This window comes from Hippopotamus amphibius, chromosome 4 (genome assembly GCF_030028045.1).
Source record: "Hippopotamus amphibius kiboko isolate mHipAmp2 chromosome 4, mHipAmp2.hap2, whole genome shotgun sequence".
Classification (NCBI taxonomy): domain Eukaryota; kingdom Metazoa; phylum Chordata; class Mammalia; order Artiodactyla; family Hippopotamidae; genus Hippopotamus; species Hippopotamus amphibius.
The window spans coordinates 56664605-56685503 of NC_080189.1; the positions used below are offsets into that span (position 1 = coordinate 56664605).

At 38.7% G+C, this 20899-nt stretch overlaps 1 protein-coding gene across 6 annotated transcripts in view; it reads left to right on the forward strand.

Moving 5' to 3' along the window:
- Positions 1–9737, forward strand: part of AKAP9 (A-kinase anchoring protein 9) — a 147217-nt gene extending 137480 nt beyond the window's left edge. For 3 of the 6 annotated variants that reach the window (XM_057730301.1, XM_057730303.1, XM_057730305.1), the window contains 7 exons: positions 857–1039; positions 2898–3098; positions 3962–4194; positions 5970–6055; positions 7231–7360; positions 7923–8062; positions 9192–9737. In XM_057730301.1, the coding sequence (XP_057586284.1) occupies positions 857–1039; positions 2898–3098; positions 3962–4194; positions 5970–6055; positions 7231–7360; positions 7923–8062; positions 9192–9226 (1008 nt within the window). In that variant the 3' untranslated portion in view covers positions 9227–9737. Of the gene's footprint in view, positions 1–856; positions 1040–2897; positions 3099–3961; positions 4195–5969; positions 6056–7209; positions 7361–7922; positions 8063–9191 lie in introns of all 6 variants that reach the window. The other 3 variants (XM_057730302.1, XM_057730304.1, XM_057730306.1) reach the window with 1 other exon arrangement.
- Positions 9738–20899: the final 11162 nt, after the last annotated feature.

Genomic DNA, 20899 nt, shown 5'->3' on the forward strand with positions numbered 1-20899 from the left:
TGGAGCTATGGTGAACAAAATCTAATAAAAAAAATCTCGCCTTTATGGAGCTTATCTTCTTGTGGGTTGTGTTCTAGTCTAGACCTTTGTCCTGTGGTCCAGGTTTATATTCTCAGTTAGCTGCATCTTTTCTTGAGGAAACACCCCATATTGACCCCTTTAGGAACCTCACAGGCATGATCCAAACTGAGCATCATCCTCCGTTTCTCCTTCCTGTCCCCAGCCCACATTTCTGGTCATAATATCACCCAGTTTAGAGAGTTGAAAGTCACCATAGACCACCTTCCTTCATTCCTACTTGCACATCCAGGCAGTCACTAAGTTCTGTGTCTTCTGTCTCCTAAATGTCCATCTCATGTGCATTTAGTCATTGCCTGCATTCAGGCCTTTAGCATTTCTCATCTGGACTGTTGGCAGTAACTTCCTTATGTGTCTGTCTGATATCAGGATCTTTCTCCTCTAATTTACTCTACTTTGTGCAATACTGTCAGAGGAATCTTTCTCACACATAAATTTTGTTTATGGCGTGCTCTAGCCTAAAGCCTTTCATGGCTCTTCACTGCCTACATTTAGGTCTGTTATCCATTAAATGAAAGCAACCTTTATTCTAGTCTTAACAAGCGTGTTGTAGCTCCTTAAAAGAAACATACTCTCGCTCAAGCCTTTGTGCCTTTACACATGCTATTCCTTCTGCTTAATATGCCCTTCTTTCTTGCCTAGTGAGGTCCTACTTATTGTTTAAGACACAGCTCAAGCACTACTTCATGAAATCGATTATTCTCAGTGATTTCACATTTTATGTGCATCATTTATAAACGTTTGTGCTTATATGACCTTACACCATTTTGTCTTTTAGCCTACCTTAATGTCCCCAAGTACTTCTTGTGGCTCATTAACTGAAAGACTACTAAGACAAAATACTGAGCTGACAGGACATATCAGGCAACTGACTGAAGAAAAGAATGACTTAAGAAACATGGTTATGAAGCTGGAGGAGCAGATCAGGTGGTATCGACAGACAGGAGCTGGCAGAGATTATGTACGTCTGTTTTTATCATGGCCGCATACCAAGCATCTGATTCTTAGTAGGATCATTGGAAGATTTTATAGGAATGACAGTAATAATAATAGCTATTTATTTACTTATGGGCAGCCTTCTCTGCCAGATTCTGGGTTATATGTGTTCAGAATCTCTAATCCACACCCAACCTTGCACATGAGAAAACTGAAGTCAGTAGTCAAACCAAGATATACTTACCTCCAGAGCCAGGTACTTTGCTACCTATGGACCAATTGCAGACACATGTGAAGAAGTGTTCACATGTGCATTCTGCCTATTTTTGTCAGTTATTTATCAGTTATTGTGTTCATAACTCAAGTGCGTAAGGCCATTAAATTATATATTTTGGTCTAATAAACTACTCTGGGAATTTATTTAAATTTTTTCCATTTAAAAATTACAAAATACTAAATTGCTAGTTCTGTTACCATCCAATATAAAGATAGGAAAGACCTGTAAGACCAACTGTGTGGTAAGATATATGATAACACATCCACACAGCTTCTGTAGAGACCCACTTCCCTATGTACAAGCTGGGTTTTTTCCCCCCACTTCTCCAGTGTACTATTTCAGGCACAGGCTTATTAACATTTGGACCCAGATGGTCCTCACCGCCCCCCCCGCCCCCGCCCCAATTTACGTATGTATTTATTTATTTATTTTTGGCTGCATTGGGTCTTTGTTGCTGCACGTGGACTTTCTCTAGTTGCGGCGAGTAGGGGCCACTCTTCCTTGTGGCGCATGGGCTTCTCATTGCAGTCGCTTCTCTTGTTGCAGAGCACAGGCTCTAGGCACATGGGCTTCAGTAGTTGTGACACAGGGGCTCAGTAGTTGTGGCTCTCAGGCTCTAGAGCGCAGGTTCAGTATTCGTAGCACGTGGGCTTAGTTGCTTTGCGGCATGTGGAATCTTCCCAGACCAGGGCTCAAACCTGTGTCCCCTGCATTGGTGGGCAGATTCTTAACCACTGTGCCACCAGGGAAGTCCCAGATGGTCTATTTTTAAGTCTACCAAAACAAAAAAAGCAAAAAACCCAACAACAAAAAGAGGGAATTTCTTGGTGGTCAAGTGGTTAGGACTCAGCACTTTCACTGCCATGGCCTGGATTCAGTCCCTGGTCAGGGAACTAAGATCCCACAAGCCGTGCAGCGCGGCCAAAAAAAAAGTTTCTAGACATTTTTAGTTGAACGTCTCTGCTCTACTAATCTAAACATCTTCTCTGGGGCCAGGTTTTCACAAGATGTTTAGTTATAAAGTTAATCTCCTCAGCAAGATAATAAACTTAAAAGTTAGTGGAGGGGCTTCCCTGGTGGCACAGTGGTTAAGAATCCGCCTGCCAATGCAGGGGACGTGGGTTCAAGCCCTGGTCCGGGAAGATCCCACATGCCGCAGAGCAACTAAGCCTGTGCACCACAACTACTAAGCCTACTCTCTAGAGCCTGTGAGCCACAACTTTTGAGCCCATGTGCCACAACTACTGAAGCTCACGTGCCTAGAGCCTGTGCTCCAACAACAAGAGAAGGCACAACAATGAGAAGTCCGTGCACCACAATGAAGTGTAGCCCCTGCTCTCTGCAAGTAGAGTAAAGCCCGTGCACCACAACAAAGACCCAACGCAGCCAATAAATAAATAAATTTATTTTTTAAAAGTTAGTGGATTAAAAAAAAAAGTTAGTAGATATTTTTTAATGTTAGTTGAGATTGGCTTTGAACTTCCCCGAGGTTGGAAAGCTGAGCATTCTATATCCCCCATACGGATATCTTTAATATGTTTAATTCAGACATTTCATCAGAGACTTGTTCTTTAAAAATCATGTAAGTAGGCTCTGGCCTCTGCAGTCTTCTAGGTTTTCATTCAGTGGTGGCCCCAACATTGAAGCCATCATTGCTTCAGAAAAAGAAGTCTGGAACAGAGAGAAGCTGACTCTCCAAAAATCCTTGAAAAGGGCAGAAGCTGAAGTGTACAAACTAAAAGCTGAACTAAGAAATGAAGCTTTACTTCAGAATCTGAGCCCTGATTCTGAGCATGCCACTATAAAGGTAGGAGACATCTTCCATCTAAACATATACTAAAGTTGGTCATCTGCTTTTGCCTTATTTCATCTCTCACTAACCTTGTCAGACTAAAGAATTTTAGGTGGCACTCAGGCTGCGTCTCTAGGTCTCTCCACTCAGTCTGTCATTGAATGCAGATCTCTAGCTGGTTACAAAAAAATTGTGGTGAAGCACGCCCGGGTTTGGGACCAGATTAAGCTCTGTTAATGGTCACAGAGGCAGGACCCTGGGCTCATGGTCCCACTTCCCACAGTCTCATCCCTAATAGACCAACAGAAAGTTAGTTTTTCATCTCCCAACAGAAGCTTTACTACTGTCAGAGGATCATGCCTTATAAATGGTAAGCCCTCTGAATAGCCTCTCTAATGACTAATAATGAATATTGTAGTACAGCTACCTTAATTAGTTAACATAAAATCCAAAAAAAGAAAGAGAAAAGAAAAAAGAAAAAACAAAAGATGATGTTTGGAATATTTATTCCAACTATGGAGTGAACATGACTCTTAAAGGGACAGAAAACATTAACATTGAAAAAGTTAAATAGATTAGTGATGATGATAAAAATAGCTCTATTATACAGTTAAAAAAACTCAGGTATAATGCAGAGACAAAAGTGTTTGCAGTAAATGTGATTAATAGGAGCTAAAATCCATTGACTAAAGGGAGGCCGAAGTATAAACGTTTAGCTTTACTTTTACCTTTGCTGATAAAGTAGAAAACAGTGATAGGGTACCTGCCATCCTACTACTGCTACTTTTTTAAAATAAAGTCTAGGTTATCTTCTACTAGAGAACAATTTGAACAACTTCTTAATAATGTCTTTATGTTTCTCTTTTCTTTAAACATAGAGAATTTATGGCAAATACCTGAGGGCAGAAAGTTTTCGGAAAGCTCTCATTTATCAGAAGAAATATCTGCTTCTGTTACTGGGTGGGTTCCAGGAATGTGAGGATGCCACCCTGGCTCTGCTTGCCCGAATGGGGGGACAGCCGACCTTTACGGATCTAGAGGTGATCACCAACCGTCCAAAGGGCTTCACCAGGTTTCGATCAGCTGTCAGAGTGTCCATGGCAATTTCAAGGTAACGTACTTGAAAGAAAATGCATTTTAAGAGACTTTCTAAAAAGATTAGTTATTTTCACTCCTCTCTTTTTCTCTGCCTGTTATCTTCTGTATTCATATAGTATGAGACACTTGCCATCACTAAAACGTGCCCACTTCTCTCTAGGTTTTCATCCTTTAGTCAGGGATACTTTATGTTATACTTTAGAGACCTTATGAAAAGGACCCTCCCAGAGGCAGGCAGCCAAGTTACGGCTGGGACATCCAATCTGGGTTGTCTCTTTTTTTATTTTGGGTTTTTTTGGGGTTTTTTTGTTTGTTCATTTGTTTGTTTCTTTTCTTGTTTTTTAATTTTAAAAATTTATTCATTCCGTCCCTCTTTTTTTTTTTAATCTGAATAAGCCCATGAACGAGTTCAGACGTATAAATAAAAGAGATCGTAAGAGAGAAAAATGTTTTTTGAAAAGTTACTTAGGCTGACATATATTCATTTTCTTCATTACTAAAATAGCCCACTTTCACAGCCTAGCTATAGAAAGCCCTGGCCTGACTCTGCATTGGACTTTGCTGGTGCTTTTGTCACTCCTTTTCTGGAAGTTCCAACCCAGGAACTCTGGTGCTCATTCTGTATGTGGTTGAAATGGAGCCAGGAATCAAACTACCTTGAGAAGCTAGCCCACTGCAGTCCTCTCACCTGGCTGGTGTATACCCAGACACCTAGATAACTTCTCCATGCTTCCTCTCCCTTTTACTTCTCCAGGAGCCAGACAGTCTCAAAGTAAATTTTTTTTTTTAATCCATTTTTGTCTGCATTGGGTCTTCGTTGCTGCGCATAGGCTTTCTCTAGTTGTGGCAAGCAGGGGCTACTCTTCGTTGAGGTTCATGGGCTTCTTAGTGCAGCGCCTTCTCTTATTGCAGAGCACAGGCTCTAGGCGTGCAGGTTTCAGTAGTTGCAGTACACGGGCTCAGTAGTTGTGGCACACAGGCCCCAGAGCATGTGGGCTTCAGTAGTTGCATCACGAGGTCTCTAGAGCACAGGCTCAGTAGTTGTGGTGCACAGGCTTAGTTGCTCTGCAGCATGTGGGATCTTCCTGGCCCAGGACTTGAACCTGTGTCCCCTGCATTGGCAGGCATATTCTTAACCACTATGCCACCAGAGGAGTCCCTGTTTATTGTATTTTGATGCTCCTAAAACTGAGCCTTGAAAGTAGTTGTAATTAAGAAGTCAAAACTGGTGCTCCAAAAAGCTCTTTGGGCCAGGATGCGGCAGGCAGCAATTTGCTACAGCTGGATTGTGACACAACCACCCCCATTCCTTTTGAAGTTAGCACTGTTTTTATCCCTGATTACATGGCCTCACTCCTTTTCCAGCTTCTGCTGCTCTCTCTTACTGCCAGTTTAAGGGTCTTTCTCTTCTTTCCATTTCATCTGCCCTTTAGTCTCCATTCTTTCCTTGTCTTTTCATTTCTTCTCTCCCTTTCTTTGCCCATCCAGTTGCCCTTTTCTACCTTTGCTCTTCATCTCTTAGTGTCCCATGTACCTCTAAAGCCAGAGCCTGGTGCTGGTAACAGAAGAGGCCTCTGGCGCCTCATGGAAGGCCCTGTTCTTCTGTTCTAGTTAACTTTGCCATAAACCAGGGGACATTTGCATTATCTTAGATTAGGCAGTCATGTGATTATATTGAAATTTGTTCTGCTTTCATATTTAAATGTATGACGATTTTTGTGGAAAGTGTATGTTTATATTCTTTACACTATAGATGTTCTGTGAAATTTTTTCTTGGGATCTTTTTAGAATGAAATTTTTGGTTCGACGGTGGCATCGAGTCACAAGTTCTGGTTCCATCAATATTAACAGGGATGGCTTTGGACTGAATCCAGGTGAAGTCAAAATAGAATTTTCTCTTATGTTGGTGATGCTCTAAAATTACTGTAAGTGTAATTGCAATTAATGTGTTCTGGGACCTGTGTTGTCCAAAGACAGAGCCCTTATAACTAATAAAACTGGGGACCTTCCTGTTCTAAAGAGTAATAGCTGATTTTTATGGAGCACTTAGTTCACACTAGGCCCTGCTTTTTTCCATGTGTTCTCATAATCTTATGATGTAAGTACAGTTACTCTTCTTTTTACTTTATAGATGAAAAACTGAGGCATGGAAAGCATTTGTCATTTGTCCCAAATTACCCATTATCGGAAGTGGTAGAGCCAGCATCAAACCCTGGCAGTCTGGCTCCAGAGCCCACTCTTTTTAAACTGCATTTAAGGCTCTGGTTCAGGATAAGATTGCTGTTACTCTGTTATGTAGAAGTTTTGATTTAAAGTTTTCACAATTTAGCAATATTCAAACAGGTTTCTCAGCTTACCCATAGGTGATATAACAGTTAAAATTCCTTCTCCTACATTCAAACATTAGGGCTTCAACAATTCAGGCAAAAGGATGAGGTCAGAAGCTGTGGAGCACACAGAGTTATAGACACACAGCATAACTGATAACATAGTGGTAGTAAACCGCCTTTACATGTTCTATGCAGAGAAGGAGGAAATATACATGGTACTGAAAACAAAGTGTTTTTGAAATATGCATCCTTATTCTGAAATAGCTGAAACTTGTACCATACTGAATTCTGTGTTGTAAGTTAGCATACCTTGATTTCAAGTTTTTTTCCAATAAGAGTCAGTGTAATAGAGTAATAAAAAGGACTTGGTTATATTAATCTAATATTTTTTATCCACGTTGCCTTTTCTCTCAAACCACACACACTCAGACACCCCTCACTTCACCTCTAGTTAAGAAGAGGTCTTTTAAAAATAAAATACTCTATTTTCTTAGAGGTTTATTTCCAGATTATTAGAAATGCAAATATTCAAAGAGAAACAAAACAAGCTGTACTATTATTTCTCTCCTGTAGCCAGAACAATTGAAAGTGACTAGCAACAGGAGATAGTATAGTGTAGTACAATATAGTAAGTCTTTTGAACCCTTATCTGTTTTGTAGACATTTTTCAAGGGCTTGGTATTTTTTTTCTTTACAAGGTACATTTTGGATTACTTTAGGTGCTGAAAAGACAGACCCATTTTATCATTCTTCTGGTGGGCTGGAGCTATATGGAGAACCGAGGCATGCTACATATCGCTCAAGATCAGATCTGGACTATCCAAGGTCTCCTTTACCATTTCAAAATAGGTAAGAATTTGATAAAATCTATACTAATATACTAATATTTAACGAAGAATGAAGGACAGTGTTAGGGCTTTGACTTCTTTGCATTGACATAGCTAAACGTGTCTTTCGTATCTATTTACACAATCTAAAGCTCAGAATCAAAAATAGTTTTTGAATTTGTAACTAGTTTCCAGGGGTATAGGAAACAGAGCTGATCAAGTGTTATTTAGTATGTGTGCTGTGGTTAGACATTGAGAAAGGTGTTGACTAAAATTGGGAGTCTCTGAAATTATGAAAAAAACCTCTAAAGTTTGCAGGACAATATGCATTTATACATATGTAGCCTTTATGGATGGCCTCTGTGACAGACAGTGTACTGGACATTTCTTTTGATGACTTAGTTGCTGCTTTGAATTCATTGAAGAATTTTTCCTTCACATATGGCAGACTCAGGAGTATGGGGGTATAGATTGAGCAGTGTACAAGTGGTCTGCCTTTTGAGGGTAGGGTAGAAGTAGGTTGGTGAGTTACTTGCATTGATTCTGGATAATTTGGATTCATGTTCATATTTTTAATCTCATAGGTACCCAGGCCCTCCGGCTGATTTAAATCCTGGTTCCTTAGCATGCTCTCAGCTTCAGAATTATGATCCTGACAGAGCCCTGACAGATTATATCACACGGCTAGAGGCACTACAGAGACGACTTGGAACTGTACAGCCAGGTACCCTCAGCTTAACCAAGTATTGGCAGCCACCATAGTGCTAGATAGACTGGAACTCTCTCTTTTTGAAATTCTTTGACCTTCTTCATTAGGATAATCAAATCTTACAGTTCAGTGCATGAGTTACCAGGCTAGAGTTTAGGAATTTAAGAAAAAAACATGATTTATCACCCTGGATCCCACTCTCCCCTGCCAAAAATTCTTGCTCGTCTCATTGAGAAGATTAATTAAGTGAAATGCACACCGAGCACCGATGTGCAAAGTAGTCTGAAGCTTACAGTCTACTAGAGAACTTGTTCCTAAGTAACACGTCGAGAGGCCTGCAGATGAGGGATAGAGAGATGAGAGAAGGACACAAGTACTTTAAGCACTTACTTCAGCCATAATCTCTGCTAGGACCTTGTGCTTTTACATATGATCCAAGGAACCCATCCCACTCAAAAGACTGTAAGAATGTCCTTTTATTTTTCTCTGCCCAAAAACAGACACAAAAAAATTTCATTCTTAGTAGAAGTGGGTTCCCTTCCTTGTTTATTGTGAGAAAAACCTCTTTTCCCTATCCCTCTTCAATTCACTCCTGATTCAAAGGTTTTGAATCAATTTAATGAGCTTTAAGTCTATGTGTGTGTGTGTGTATATTTATTATTAGAGACCCTTGTTTTTACTATTTCCAGGAAAAAAATAGGACTAATTAACCAGTTATTTAAGTTAGTAGTTTATCTCTACATACAAGAAATCATCTAACCCAAGCAACTTGTAGTTGTAGCAAACTTTTATTATCATAGCTGGACTTTGTTGTTTTGAGCATCTAAATTTCACAAGACCCAGATTTTGAAGACCAAAAGATATTTCAAAAGGTATAGAACATTCAACCTGCAGGACACTTTACAGAGAACCTTAACATCCATCTCACCTAGTATGCTGTGGAGCCAGCCACAGTGACTTCTAAATATAGGTTCAAAATCTCTTTTAAAAAATCAGTTCAAGTCTAAAGAAGACTTTTTTAGGGGAAAACAAAGCATTTTTATAAGTGATAGGTAGTAATCTTCTGCCCATGATGAACTAGTTAGTCTGATATAAGTCACAGTCTAATTTGAAATCAGTGAACCATCCTGTTCCTTTCTTGTAGGTTCAACTCAGTTTCATGCTGGCATGAGAAGATAATCTTTTGAAACATCACGGATTGAAGTGATTTTAAACAAATTCCCTTTTATAAATCAATGCTTCTTTTGTGCTTTTGTATTGTGGATATTCAATGGGACCAATACGAACACAGCTTATGATTGTATACAAACCCCTTGCCAGCACATGAAAACAAACTGGAATTTGTACATATAAGCATTGTGTGTGTATTCATGCACAATAATCATTAAATTACGTGTATATTTGTGGAATGCTAATTTAAATGATTAAATTATAAACCTTGTGTATTTATCAAATGGGTGAAAAGATTAAAGTTTTGGCATTATGTTACTGTTGAATGTGTAGCTTGAGGTGTCCTGCACTTTTCTTATAAGGCTACTGAAGTTACATGTTTCTGCCTAATATATTTGCTACTGGTGATGAAGACAGACAATATCACTTGTAGAGACCTATTTTTGTATAATGGTAGACGTTTTGAATTTTATGGGGTATTTTGTCAAGTACTGAAATAAAAATGACTTCACCATTTTAACTACACTGTGTTTGAACCTTCTTTTTTTAACGAGCCGTAGTTCTTCGTGCATGTCTTAGTCCATTCAGCCCTGCTATAACAAAATACCATAACCTGGGGGGCTTATAAAAACAATAGAAATTTATTTCTCACAGTTCTGGAGGCTAAGTAGTATAAGATCAAATCACCACTAGATTTGATGTCTAGTGAGAGCCCATTTCCTGATTTCGTAAACTGCCATCTTCTCACTTGTGTCCTCACATGGCAGAGGGGCAAGGGTGCACTCTAACGTCTCTTTTATAAGGGCACTAATCCCATTTGTGAGAGCTCCACCCCCATGACCTAATCACCTCCCAAAGGCCCCACTTGCAAATACCAACAAATTGGGGATTAGGTTTCAACATACAAATCTGGGGAGACACAAACATTCAGCCTATGGTAGTACATATCACCTTATTATTTATCTCAAATATGTAGGATTTAGAGATTCAGAAAGTTGTCCTAAGTTTAGAATTAGCTACTATTGGGATTTTTTTTCTTCAGATCTTTATTATAGTGTAATTGCTTTACACTGTTGTGCCAGTTTCTGCTGTACAACAAAGTGAATCAGCTGTATTTATACATTATCCCCATATCCCCTCCGTCTAGAGCCTCCCTCCCACCCTCCCTAACCCACCCTCTAGGTCATCACCAAGCATCGAGTTGATTTCCCTGTGCTATGCAGCAGCTTCCCACTAGCCATCTATTTTACATTTGTTAGTGTATATATGTCAATGCTACTCTCACTTTGTCCCAGCTTCCCCTTCCACCCCTGTGTCCTCAAGTCTGTTATCTACGTCTGCGTCTTTATTCTTACCCTGCCACTAGGTTCTTTAATACTGATTTTTCAGATTTCATATATATGCATTAGCATGTCGTATTTGTTTTTCTCTGACTGACTTCACTATATATGACAGACTTTAGGTCCATCCACCTCACTACAAATAACTCAGTTTCGTTCCTTTTTATGGCTAATATTCCATTGTATATATGTGCCACATCTTCTTTATCCATTCATCTGTTGATGGACATTTAGGTTGCTTCCATGTCCTGGCTATTGTAAATAGTGCTGCAGTGAATATTGTGGTACATGTTTCTTTGTGGATTATGGTTTTCTCTGGGTATATGCCCAGCAGTGGGATTACTGGGTCATATGGTAGTTCTATTTTTAGTTTTTTAAGGAACCTCCATACTGTTCTCCATAGTGGGTGTATCAATTTACATTCCCACCAACAGTGCAGGAGGGTTCCCTTTTCTCCACACCCTCTCCAGCATTTATTGTTTGTAGATTTTTTGATGACAGCCATTCTGACCTGTGTGAGGTGATACCTCGTGGTTTTGATTTGCATTTCTCTAATGATTAGTAGTGCTGAACATCTTTTCATATGTTCGTTGGCCATCTGTACGTCTTCTTTGGAGAGATGTCTGTTTAGGTCTTCCACCCATTTGTGGATTGGGTTATTTGCTTTTTTGGTATTAAGCTGCATGAGCTGCTTGTATATTTTGGAGATTAATCCTTTCTCAGTTGCTTCGTTGGCAAATATTTTCTCCCATTTTGAGGATTGTCTTTTTGTCTTGTTTATGGTTTCTTTCGCTGTGCACAAGCTTTTAAGTTTCATTAGGTCCAATTTCTTTATTTATTTTTTATTTCCATTACTCTAGGAGGTGGGTCAAAAAGCATATTGCTGTAATTTATATAATAGAGTGTTCTGCCTGTATTTTCCTCTGAGAGTTTTATAGTGTCTGGCCTTACATTTAGATCTTTATTCCATTTTGAGTTTATTTTTGTGTATAGTGTTAGGAAGTGTTCTAATTTCATTTTTACATGTAGCTGTCCAATTTTCCCAGCACCACTTATTAAAGAGGCTGTCTTTTCTCCATTGTATATTCTTGTTTCCTTTCTCAAAGATAAGGTGACCATATGTGTGTGGGTTTATCTCTGGGCTTTCTATCCTGTTCCATTGATCTATATTTCTGTTTTTGTGCCAGTACCATACTGTCTTGATCACTGTAGCCTTGTAGTATAGTCTGACGTTAGGGAACCTGATTCCTCCACTCCATTTTTCTCTCTCAAGATTGCTTTGGCTATTCAGGGTCTTTTGCATTTCCACACAAATTGTAAAATACCTTCTTCTAGTTCTGTGGAAAATGCCATTGATAATTTGATAGGGATTGCGTTGAATCTGTAAATTGCTTTGGGTAGCATAGTCATTTTCACAATGTTTATTCTTCCAGTCCAAGAACATGGTTATGTCCCTCAATCTGTTTGTATCATCTTTGATTTCTTTCATCAGTGTCTTATAGTTTTCTGCATACAAACCTCCTTAGGTAGGTTTATTCCTAGGTATTTTATTCTTTTTGTTGCAGTGGTAAATGGGAGTGTTTCCTTAATTTCTCTTGCTGATCTTTCATTGTTAGTGTATAGGAATGCAAGAGATTTCTGTGCATTAATATTTTATATCCTACTACTTTACTAAATTAATTACCTCTAGTAGTTTTCTGGTGGCATGTTTAGGATTTTCTATGTATAGTATCATGTCATCTGCGAACAGTGACAGTTCTACGTCTTCTTTTCCAATTTGGATTCCTTTTATTTCTTTTTCTGCTCTGACCACCATGGCTAAAACTTCCAAAACTATGTTGAATAATAGTGGTGAGTGGGCACCTTTCTCTTGTTCCTGTTCTTAGAGGAAATGCTTTGTTTTTCACCATTGAGAATGATGTCAGTTCTGGGTTTGTCATATATGGCTTTTATTATATTGAGGTAGTTTCCTTCTATGCCCACTTGCTGGAGGGTTTTTATCATAAATGGGTGTTGAATATTGTCGAAAGCTTTTTCTGCATCTGTTGAGATTATCATATGGTTTTATTTTCTTTAAGAACTTTTACTGAGATACAGTTAACATACAATAAACTGCATATATTTAGAGTGTACAATTTGGTATCCCAATCTCCCAGTTCATTCCCTCCCAACCCTCCCCGCTTTCCTCACTTGGTATCATATGGTTTTTATCCTTCAATTTGCTGATATTGTGTATCACATTGACTGATTTGTGTATATTGAAGAATCCTTGCATTCCTGGGATAAATCCCACTTGATCATGGTGTATGATCATTTTAATGTACTGTTCGATTCTGTTTGCTAGTATTTTGTTGAGGATTTTTGCCGCTATGTTCATCAGTGATATTGGCCTGTAATTTTCTTTTCTTGTGACATCTTTTTCTGGTTTTGGTTATCAGGGTGATGGTTGCTTCATAGAATGAGTTTGGGATTTTTCTTTCTGTACATTGAAGAAGAGTTTTTATATGTGCCTTTTTAATCAACTTTAAGTCCACATACAGTGTTTTTTAGAAGCCAAATGGGTATTTTCATGATTAACCCATATTTGCCCTATTATATTTAGGTTACTTGTATCCAAAGGTGTGTCCTCACAAAGCCATGCCCACTAATATGCAGAATCTTAAATTTTATTAACCACAGTGCAGCAGAATTAAGCAGTATTCTTGCTATCCAATCCAAATTCAGAGTGAGATGCTCTCACAGAGATAATATAGATCTCAATGTTATTTCTTAACTAGAGTCCTGCATGATAACATGGCCATCACTAAAACAGCAAGAAGAGTAGTATTTGATATTTATTTCTAGAGGATTTTATCTTACAATTAGATAGTCTATGATTTATACCAATACAAACAAGCAGGATGCACTCTTGGAAATTTTGAACTACCTAAATTTTCCATATTAGCAGCTGGGTTCCAATAAGGAGTTCTAGAAGTTACAAGTGTATTCTAAAACAGTTGAAGAGGGGACCTTGTGGGTAAAACCTTTTTTTTAGCTAAGCACAGCTTTCCATTCAAGGTGATTCCACTCTGAGAGAATGGAGAAGAACAGATAAACAGATGCTCTATTTCACTCTCATTGTTTGACCATCATCGTCCTTAGACATTAGGCCTCTGCAGTCAAACCTGTTATTGCTTCCTAATAACTAGTCTGTGGTTAAACACTAAATCTTTTTGGGAGAAGAATCAAGGTGGCGGAGTAGGAGGACGTGCGCTCACTCCCTCTTGCAAGAGCACTGGAATAACAACTAACTGCTGAACAATCATCAACAGAAAGACACTGGAACTCACCAGAAAAAACACCCAACATCCAGAGACAAAGGCGAAGCCTCAATGAGATGGTAGGAGGGGAGCAATCACGTTAAAATCAAATCCCATAAATGCTGGGTGGGTGACTCACAAGCTGGAGAACAGTTATACCACAGAAGTCCTGAGGGTTCTGAGCCCCACGTCAGGCTTCCTAACCTGGCGGTCCAGCAATGGGAGGAGGAATCCCCAGAGAATCAAACTTTGAAAGCCAGCAGGATGTGACTGCAGGACCTCCACAGGACTGGGGGAAACAGAGACTCCACTCTTGGAGGGCACACAAAAAAGTGTGCTCACCAGGATCCAGGGGGAAGGAGCAGTACCCCATAGGAGACTGAACCAGACCTACCTGCTGGTGTTGGAGGGTTGCCTGCAGAGGTGGGGGTTAGCTGTGGCTCACTGAGGAGACAGGGGCACTAGCGGCACGGGTTCTGAGAAGTGCTCATTGGTGTGAACCCTCCCAGAGTCCACCATTAGCCCCACCAAAGAGCCTGTAAGCTCCAGTGCTGGGTAGCCTCAGGCCAAACCACCACCAGGGTGGGAACACAGCCCCACCCAATGGCCGACAAGCAGATTAAAGTGTCACTGAGCTCCACCCACCAAATCAGATTGAAGTTTTACTGAGCTCAGCCCACCCAGCCCAACCCACCATCAGTCCCTCCCATCAGGAACCACAGGCCTCCTAGACAGCTTCCTCCACAAGCGGGCAGACAGCAGAATCAAGCAGTATCAGCAGTATGTTATCTTGTGGAACTGAAAATCACAGCCACAGAAAGACAGAGAAAATGAAAAGGCAAAAGGCTTTGTACCAGATGAAGGGACAAGATAAAACACCAGAAAAACAACTAAAGGAAGAGGAGATAGGCACTCTTCCAGAAAAAGAATTCAGAATAATGATGGTGAAGATGATCCAGGACTTTGAAAAAAAGACTGGATGCAAAGATCAAAAAGTTGCAAGAAAAGTTTACCAAAGACCTAGAAGAATTAAAGAACAAACAGAGATATGCAACACAATAAGTGAAATGAAAAATACACTAGAAAGAACCAATAGCAGAATAACTGAGACAGAAGGACGAGTAAGTGACCTGGAAGACAGAATGGTGATAATCACTGATGCCGAAAAGAATAAAGAAAAAAGAATGAAAAGAACTGAAGACAGCCTAAGAGACCTCTGGGACAACATTAAACGCACCAACATTTGCATTATAGGGGTCCCAGAAGGAGAAGAGAGAGAGAAAGGACGTGAGAAAATATTGGAAGAGATTATAATTGAAAACTTCCCTAACATGGGAAAGGAAATAGCTACCCAAGTGCAGGAAGCGCAGAGAGTCCCAGGCAGGATAAACCCAAGGAGAAACATGTCAAGACATATAGTAGTCAAACTGACAAAAAGACAGAGAAAAGTTATTAAAAGCAACAAGGGAAAAACGACAAATAACATACAAGGGAACTCCCATCAGGTTAACAGCTGATTTCTCAGCAGAAGCTCTGCAAGCCAGAAGGGAGTGGCTTGATATATTTAAAGTGATGAAAGGGGAGAACCTACAACCAAGAATACTCTACCCAGCAAGGATCTCATTCGGATTCAACGGAGAAATTCAAAGCTTTACAGACAAGCAAGAGCTAAGAGAATTCAGCACCACCCAACCAGCCCTACAACAAATGCTAAAGGAACTTCTCTAAGCAGGAAACATAAGGAAAGAAAAGGACCTACAAAAACATAAAACAATTAAGAAAATGGTAATAGGAACTTACATATTGATAATTACCTTGAATGTAAATGGACTAAATGCACCAACCAAAAGACACAGAATGGATACAAAAACAAGATCCATATATATGCTGTCCACAAGAGACCCACTTCAGACCTAGGGACACATACAGACTAAAAGTGAGGGGATGGAAAAAGATATTCCATGCCAATGGAAATTAAAAGAAAGCTGGAGTAGCGATACTCATATCAGATAAAATAGACTTTAAAATAAAAAATGTTACAAGAGACAAGAAAGGACACTACATAAAGATTGAAGGATCAATCCAAGAAGAAGAGATAACAATTATAAATATATATGCACCCAATATAGGCGCACCTCAATACATAAGGCAAATGCTAACTATGAAAGAGGAAATTGACAGTAACACAATCGTAGTGGGGGACTTTAACACCCCACTTACACCAATGGACAGATCATCCACACAGAAAATTAATAAGGAAACACAAGCTTTAAATGACACAATAAATCAGCTTGATTTAATAGATATCTATGGGACATTACATCCAAAAATAGCAGATTACACGTACTTCTCCAGTGCACATGGAACATTCTCCAGGAGAGATCACATTTTGGGTCATAAATCAAGCCTTGGTAAATTCAAGAAAATTGAAATCATATCAAGCATCTTTTCTGACCACAATGCTATGAGATTAGAAATCAATTACAGGAAAAAAACTGTAAAAAACACAAACACATGGAGGCTAAACAATACGCTACTAAATAACCAACAGATCACTGAAGAAATCAAAGAGGAAATCAAAAAATACCTAGAGGCAAATGACAATGAAAACACAACAATCCAAAACCTAAGGGATGCAGCAAAGGCAGTTCTAAGAGGGAAGTTTATAGCAATACAATCCTACCTCAAGAAACAAGAAACATCCCAAATAAACTATCTAACCTTACACCTAAAGAAACTAGAGTAAGAAGAGCAAACAAAACCCAAAGTGAGTAGACAGAAATCATAAAGATCAGAGCAGAAATAAATGAAATAGAAACAAAGAAAACAATAGCAAATATCAATAAAACTAAAAGCTGGTTCTTTGAGAAGATAAATAAAATCAATAAACCTCTAGCAAGACTCATCAAGAAAAAGAGGGAGAGGACTCAAATCAATAAAATTAGAAATGAAATAGGAGAAGTCACAATGGACACCGCAGAAATAAAAAGCACCATAAGAGATTCCTACAAGCAACTATATGCTAATAAAATGGACAACCTGGATGAAATGGACAGATTCTTAGAAAGATATAAGCTTCCAAGACTGAATCAGGAAGACATCGAAAATATGAACAGACCAATCACAAATCATGAAATTGAAACTGGGATTAAAAATCTCCCAACAAACAAAAGTCCAGGATCAGATGGATTCACAGGTGAATTTTATCAAACATTTAGAGAAGAGCTAACATCTATCCTTCTCAAACTCTTCCAAAAAATTGCAGAGGAACACTGCCAAACTCATTTTATGAAGCCACCATCACCCTGATACCAAAACCAAAGATACTACAAAAAAAGAAAACTACAGACCAATATCACTGATGAATTTATTTATTTATTTATTTTATTTATTGGCTGTGTTGGGTCTTCGTTGCTGCACACAGGCTTTCTCTAGTTGCTATGAGCAGGGACTACCCTTCATTGTAGTGCATGGGCTCCTCATTGCTGTGGCTTCTCTTGTGGAGCACGGGCCCTAGGCATGTGGGCTTCAATAGTTGTGGCACATGGGATCAACAGTTGTGGCACATGGGCTTGGTTGCTCCATGGCATGTGGAATCTTCCCAGAGCAGGGCTCGAACCCGTGTCCCCTGCATTGGCAGGTGGATTCTTTACCACTGCACCACCTAGGAAGTCCATCACTGATGAATTTAGATGCAAAAATCCTCAACAAAATACTAGCCAACAGAATCCAACAACACATTAAAAGGATCATACACCATGATCAAGTGGGGTTTATCCCTGGAATGCAAGGATTCTTCAATATATGCAAATCAATCAATGTGATACACCATATTAACAAACTGAAGGATAAAAACCATATGATCATCTCAATAGATGCAGATAAAGCTTTTGACAAAATTCAACACCCATTTATGATAAAAACTCTCCAGAAGCTGGGCATAGAGGGAACCTACCTCAACATAATAAAGGCCATATATGACAAACCCACAGCAAACATGACTCTCAATGGTGAAAGACTGCAAGCATTCCATCTAAGATCAGGAACAAGACAAGGATGTCCTCTCTTGCCACTACTATTCAACACAGTTTTGGAAGTCCTTGCTACAGCAATCAGAGAAGAAAAAGAAATAAAAGGAATCCAAATTGGAAATGAAAAAGTAAAACTGTCACTGTTCACAGATGACATGATACTATACAAAAAAAATCCTAAAGATGCCACCAGAAAACTACTCGAGCTAATCAATGAATTTGGTGAAGTTGCAGGATACAAAATTAAAACACAGAAATCTCTTGCATTTCTATACACCAACAATGAAAGATCAGAAAGAGAAATGAAGGAAACAATCCCATTCACCATTGCAACAAAAAGAATAAAATACCTAGGAATAAACCTAACCAAGGAGGTAAAAGATCTGAACTCAGAAAACTATAAGACACTAATGAAAGAAATCAAAGACGACACAAACAGATAGAGGGACATACCATGTTCTTGGATTAGAAGAATCAACATTGTGAAAATGACTGTATTACTGAAAGCAATTTACAGATTCAATGCAATCCCGATCAAATTACCAATGGCATTTTTCACAGAACTAGAACAAGAAATTTTACGATTTGTATGGAAACACAAAAGACCCTGAATAGCCAAAACAATCTTGAGAAGGAAAGATGGAGTTGGTGGAATCAGGCTTCCTGACTTCAGGCTATACTACAAGGCTACAGTGATCAAGACAGTATGGTACTGGCACAAAAACAGAAATATAGATCAATGGAACAGGATAGAAAGCCCAGAGATAAACTACGGTCAACTAATCTATGACAAAGGAGGCAAGGATATACAATGGAGAAAAGACAGCCTCTTCAATAAGCGGTGCTGGGAAAACTGGACAGCTACATGTAAAAGAATGAAATTAGAACACTTCCTAACACCATACACAAAAATAAACTCAAAATGGATAAAAGACCTAAATGTAAGGCCAGACACTATAAAACTCCTAGAGGAAAACATAGGAAGAACACTCTTCGATGTAAGTAACAGCAAGATCTTTTTTGATCCACCCCCAGCAGTAATGGAAATAAAAACAAAAATAAATAAGTGGGACCTAAGGAAACGTCAAAGCTTCTGCACAGCACAGGAAACTATAAGCAAGACGAAAAGACAGCCCTCAGAATGGGAGATAATATTTGCAAACGAATCAACAGACAAAGGAGTAATCTCCAAAATACATAAACAGTTTATCCAGCTCAATATCAAATAAACAACCCAATCAAAAAATGGGCAGAAGACCTAAATAGGCATTTCTCCAAAGAAGACATACGGATGGCCAAGAGGCACATGAAAAGCTGCTCAACATCACTCATTATTAGAGAAAGGCAAATCAAAACTACAATGAGGTATCACCTCACACCAGTTAGAATGGGCATCATCAGAAAATCGACAAACAGTAAATGCTGGAGAGGGTGTGGAGAAAAGGGAACGTTCTTGCATTGCTGGTGGGAATGTAAATTGATACAGCCACTTTGGAGAACAGTATGGAGGTTTCTTAAAAAACTAAAAATAGAACTACCATATGACCCAGCAATCCCACTGCTGGGCATATACCCAGAGAACACCATAATTCAAAAAGACACATGCACCCCAATGTTCATTGCAGCACTATTTACAATAGTTCAGACATGGAAGCAACCTAAATGTCCAGCAACAGATGCATGGATAAAGAAGATGTGGTATATATATATAATGGAATATTACTCAACTGTAAAAAGCAATGAAACTGGGACATTTGTAGAGACATGGATGGACATTTGTAGAGACACAGAGTGTAGTGAGTCAGAAAGAGAAAAACAAATATCGTATATTAACACATACATGTGGACTATAGAGAAATGGTACAAATCAACTGGTTTGCAAGGCAGAAACAGAGACACAGATGTAGAGAACAAACACATGGACACCAAGTGAGGAAAGCGGGGAGGGGTGGGGGGGGATGAATTGGGAGGTTGGGATACCAAATTGTATAGTCTAAATATATGCAGTTTATTGTAAAAAATTAAAAATTAAAAAAAACTAAATCTTTTTATGTCTTAAAGCTATTCACTAAACATGGACCAGCTTCCCCCAGTTTTTGTGTATGTGTGTGTCATGAACCTCTCTAGCAGTCTTGTGAAACTATGGATCCTTTCTGAGAATAATGCTTTTAAAGACAAAAAATATATAGGATTGCAAAGGATACCAATTATACAGAAATAGTCAAACTGTTAAAAATTTTTGTGGTGAGTAAAGCAATAAGATTTAGCAGCTCTAATAACCATAAGACCAGAATTTCAAAGTAGTGATTCAAGTTAAAGATATTTCAAGAGATCTGCAACATCCATAATGTGATATGAAAACTATCTTATTTCTGTTTGCAAAATCATGGGTACTGCTAATACTAGTGTGGTTTGTTGCCTAAATTCATAAATAAAAAAAATACTAAATTACAGTTTGAAATTAGTACAAATAAAGATGGAACCTTTTTCCCATCCAAGTTCCTAGATTTCTGAATTCTATTCATTGAACCACACACTTTACAATTTGTGAATAGACTATATTCTCAAAGATAATTTTAATGTGAAAAACTCAACAACACAGATTTTGCCTTCACAAATAGAGTTTAACATGAGTCCTCCAGCCTTTTAAATAGAACCGTAATATACATAAGGGAAAGTATGTTTACCTCATCTAGTAGTAACAAACTATATGGGCAAATTACAGGTATCATAGAGACATTTCCAGTTATAATTTGAGTTGATTCTTAAACACAGGCTTCACAGAATTTGACCAGTGATACACTCCCAAGACCCCTGCTTCGTATTACCCTTATCTTAAAGTCAGAGTTCCCTGATCTCAGATTTTGTATTTAAAAAGGAAAAAAAAAACCCAAAAACTTGTTAATCTAAATTAACAGAACTAGTAACAAACATACCTAATTAGATTCTGGAGAGGAAGTGGGAACCACCTTGAGCCAAAGAGAACAAAACTATCCCTCAATGAGGACTTTA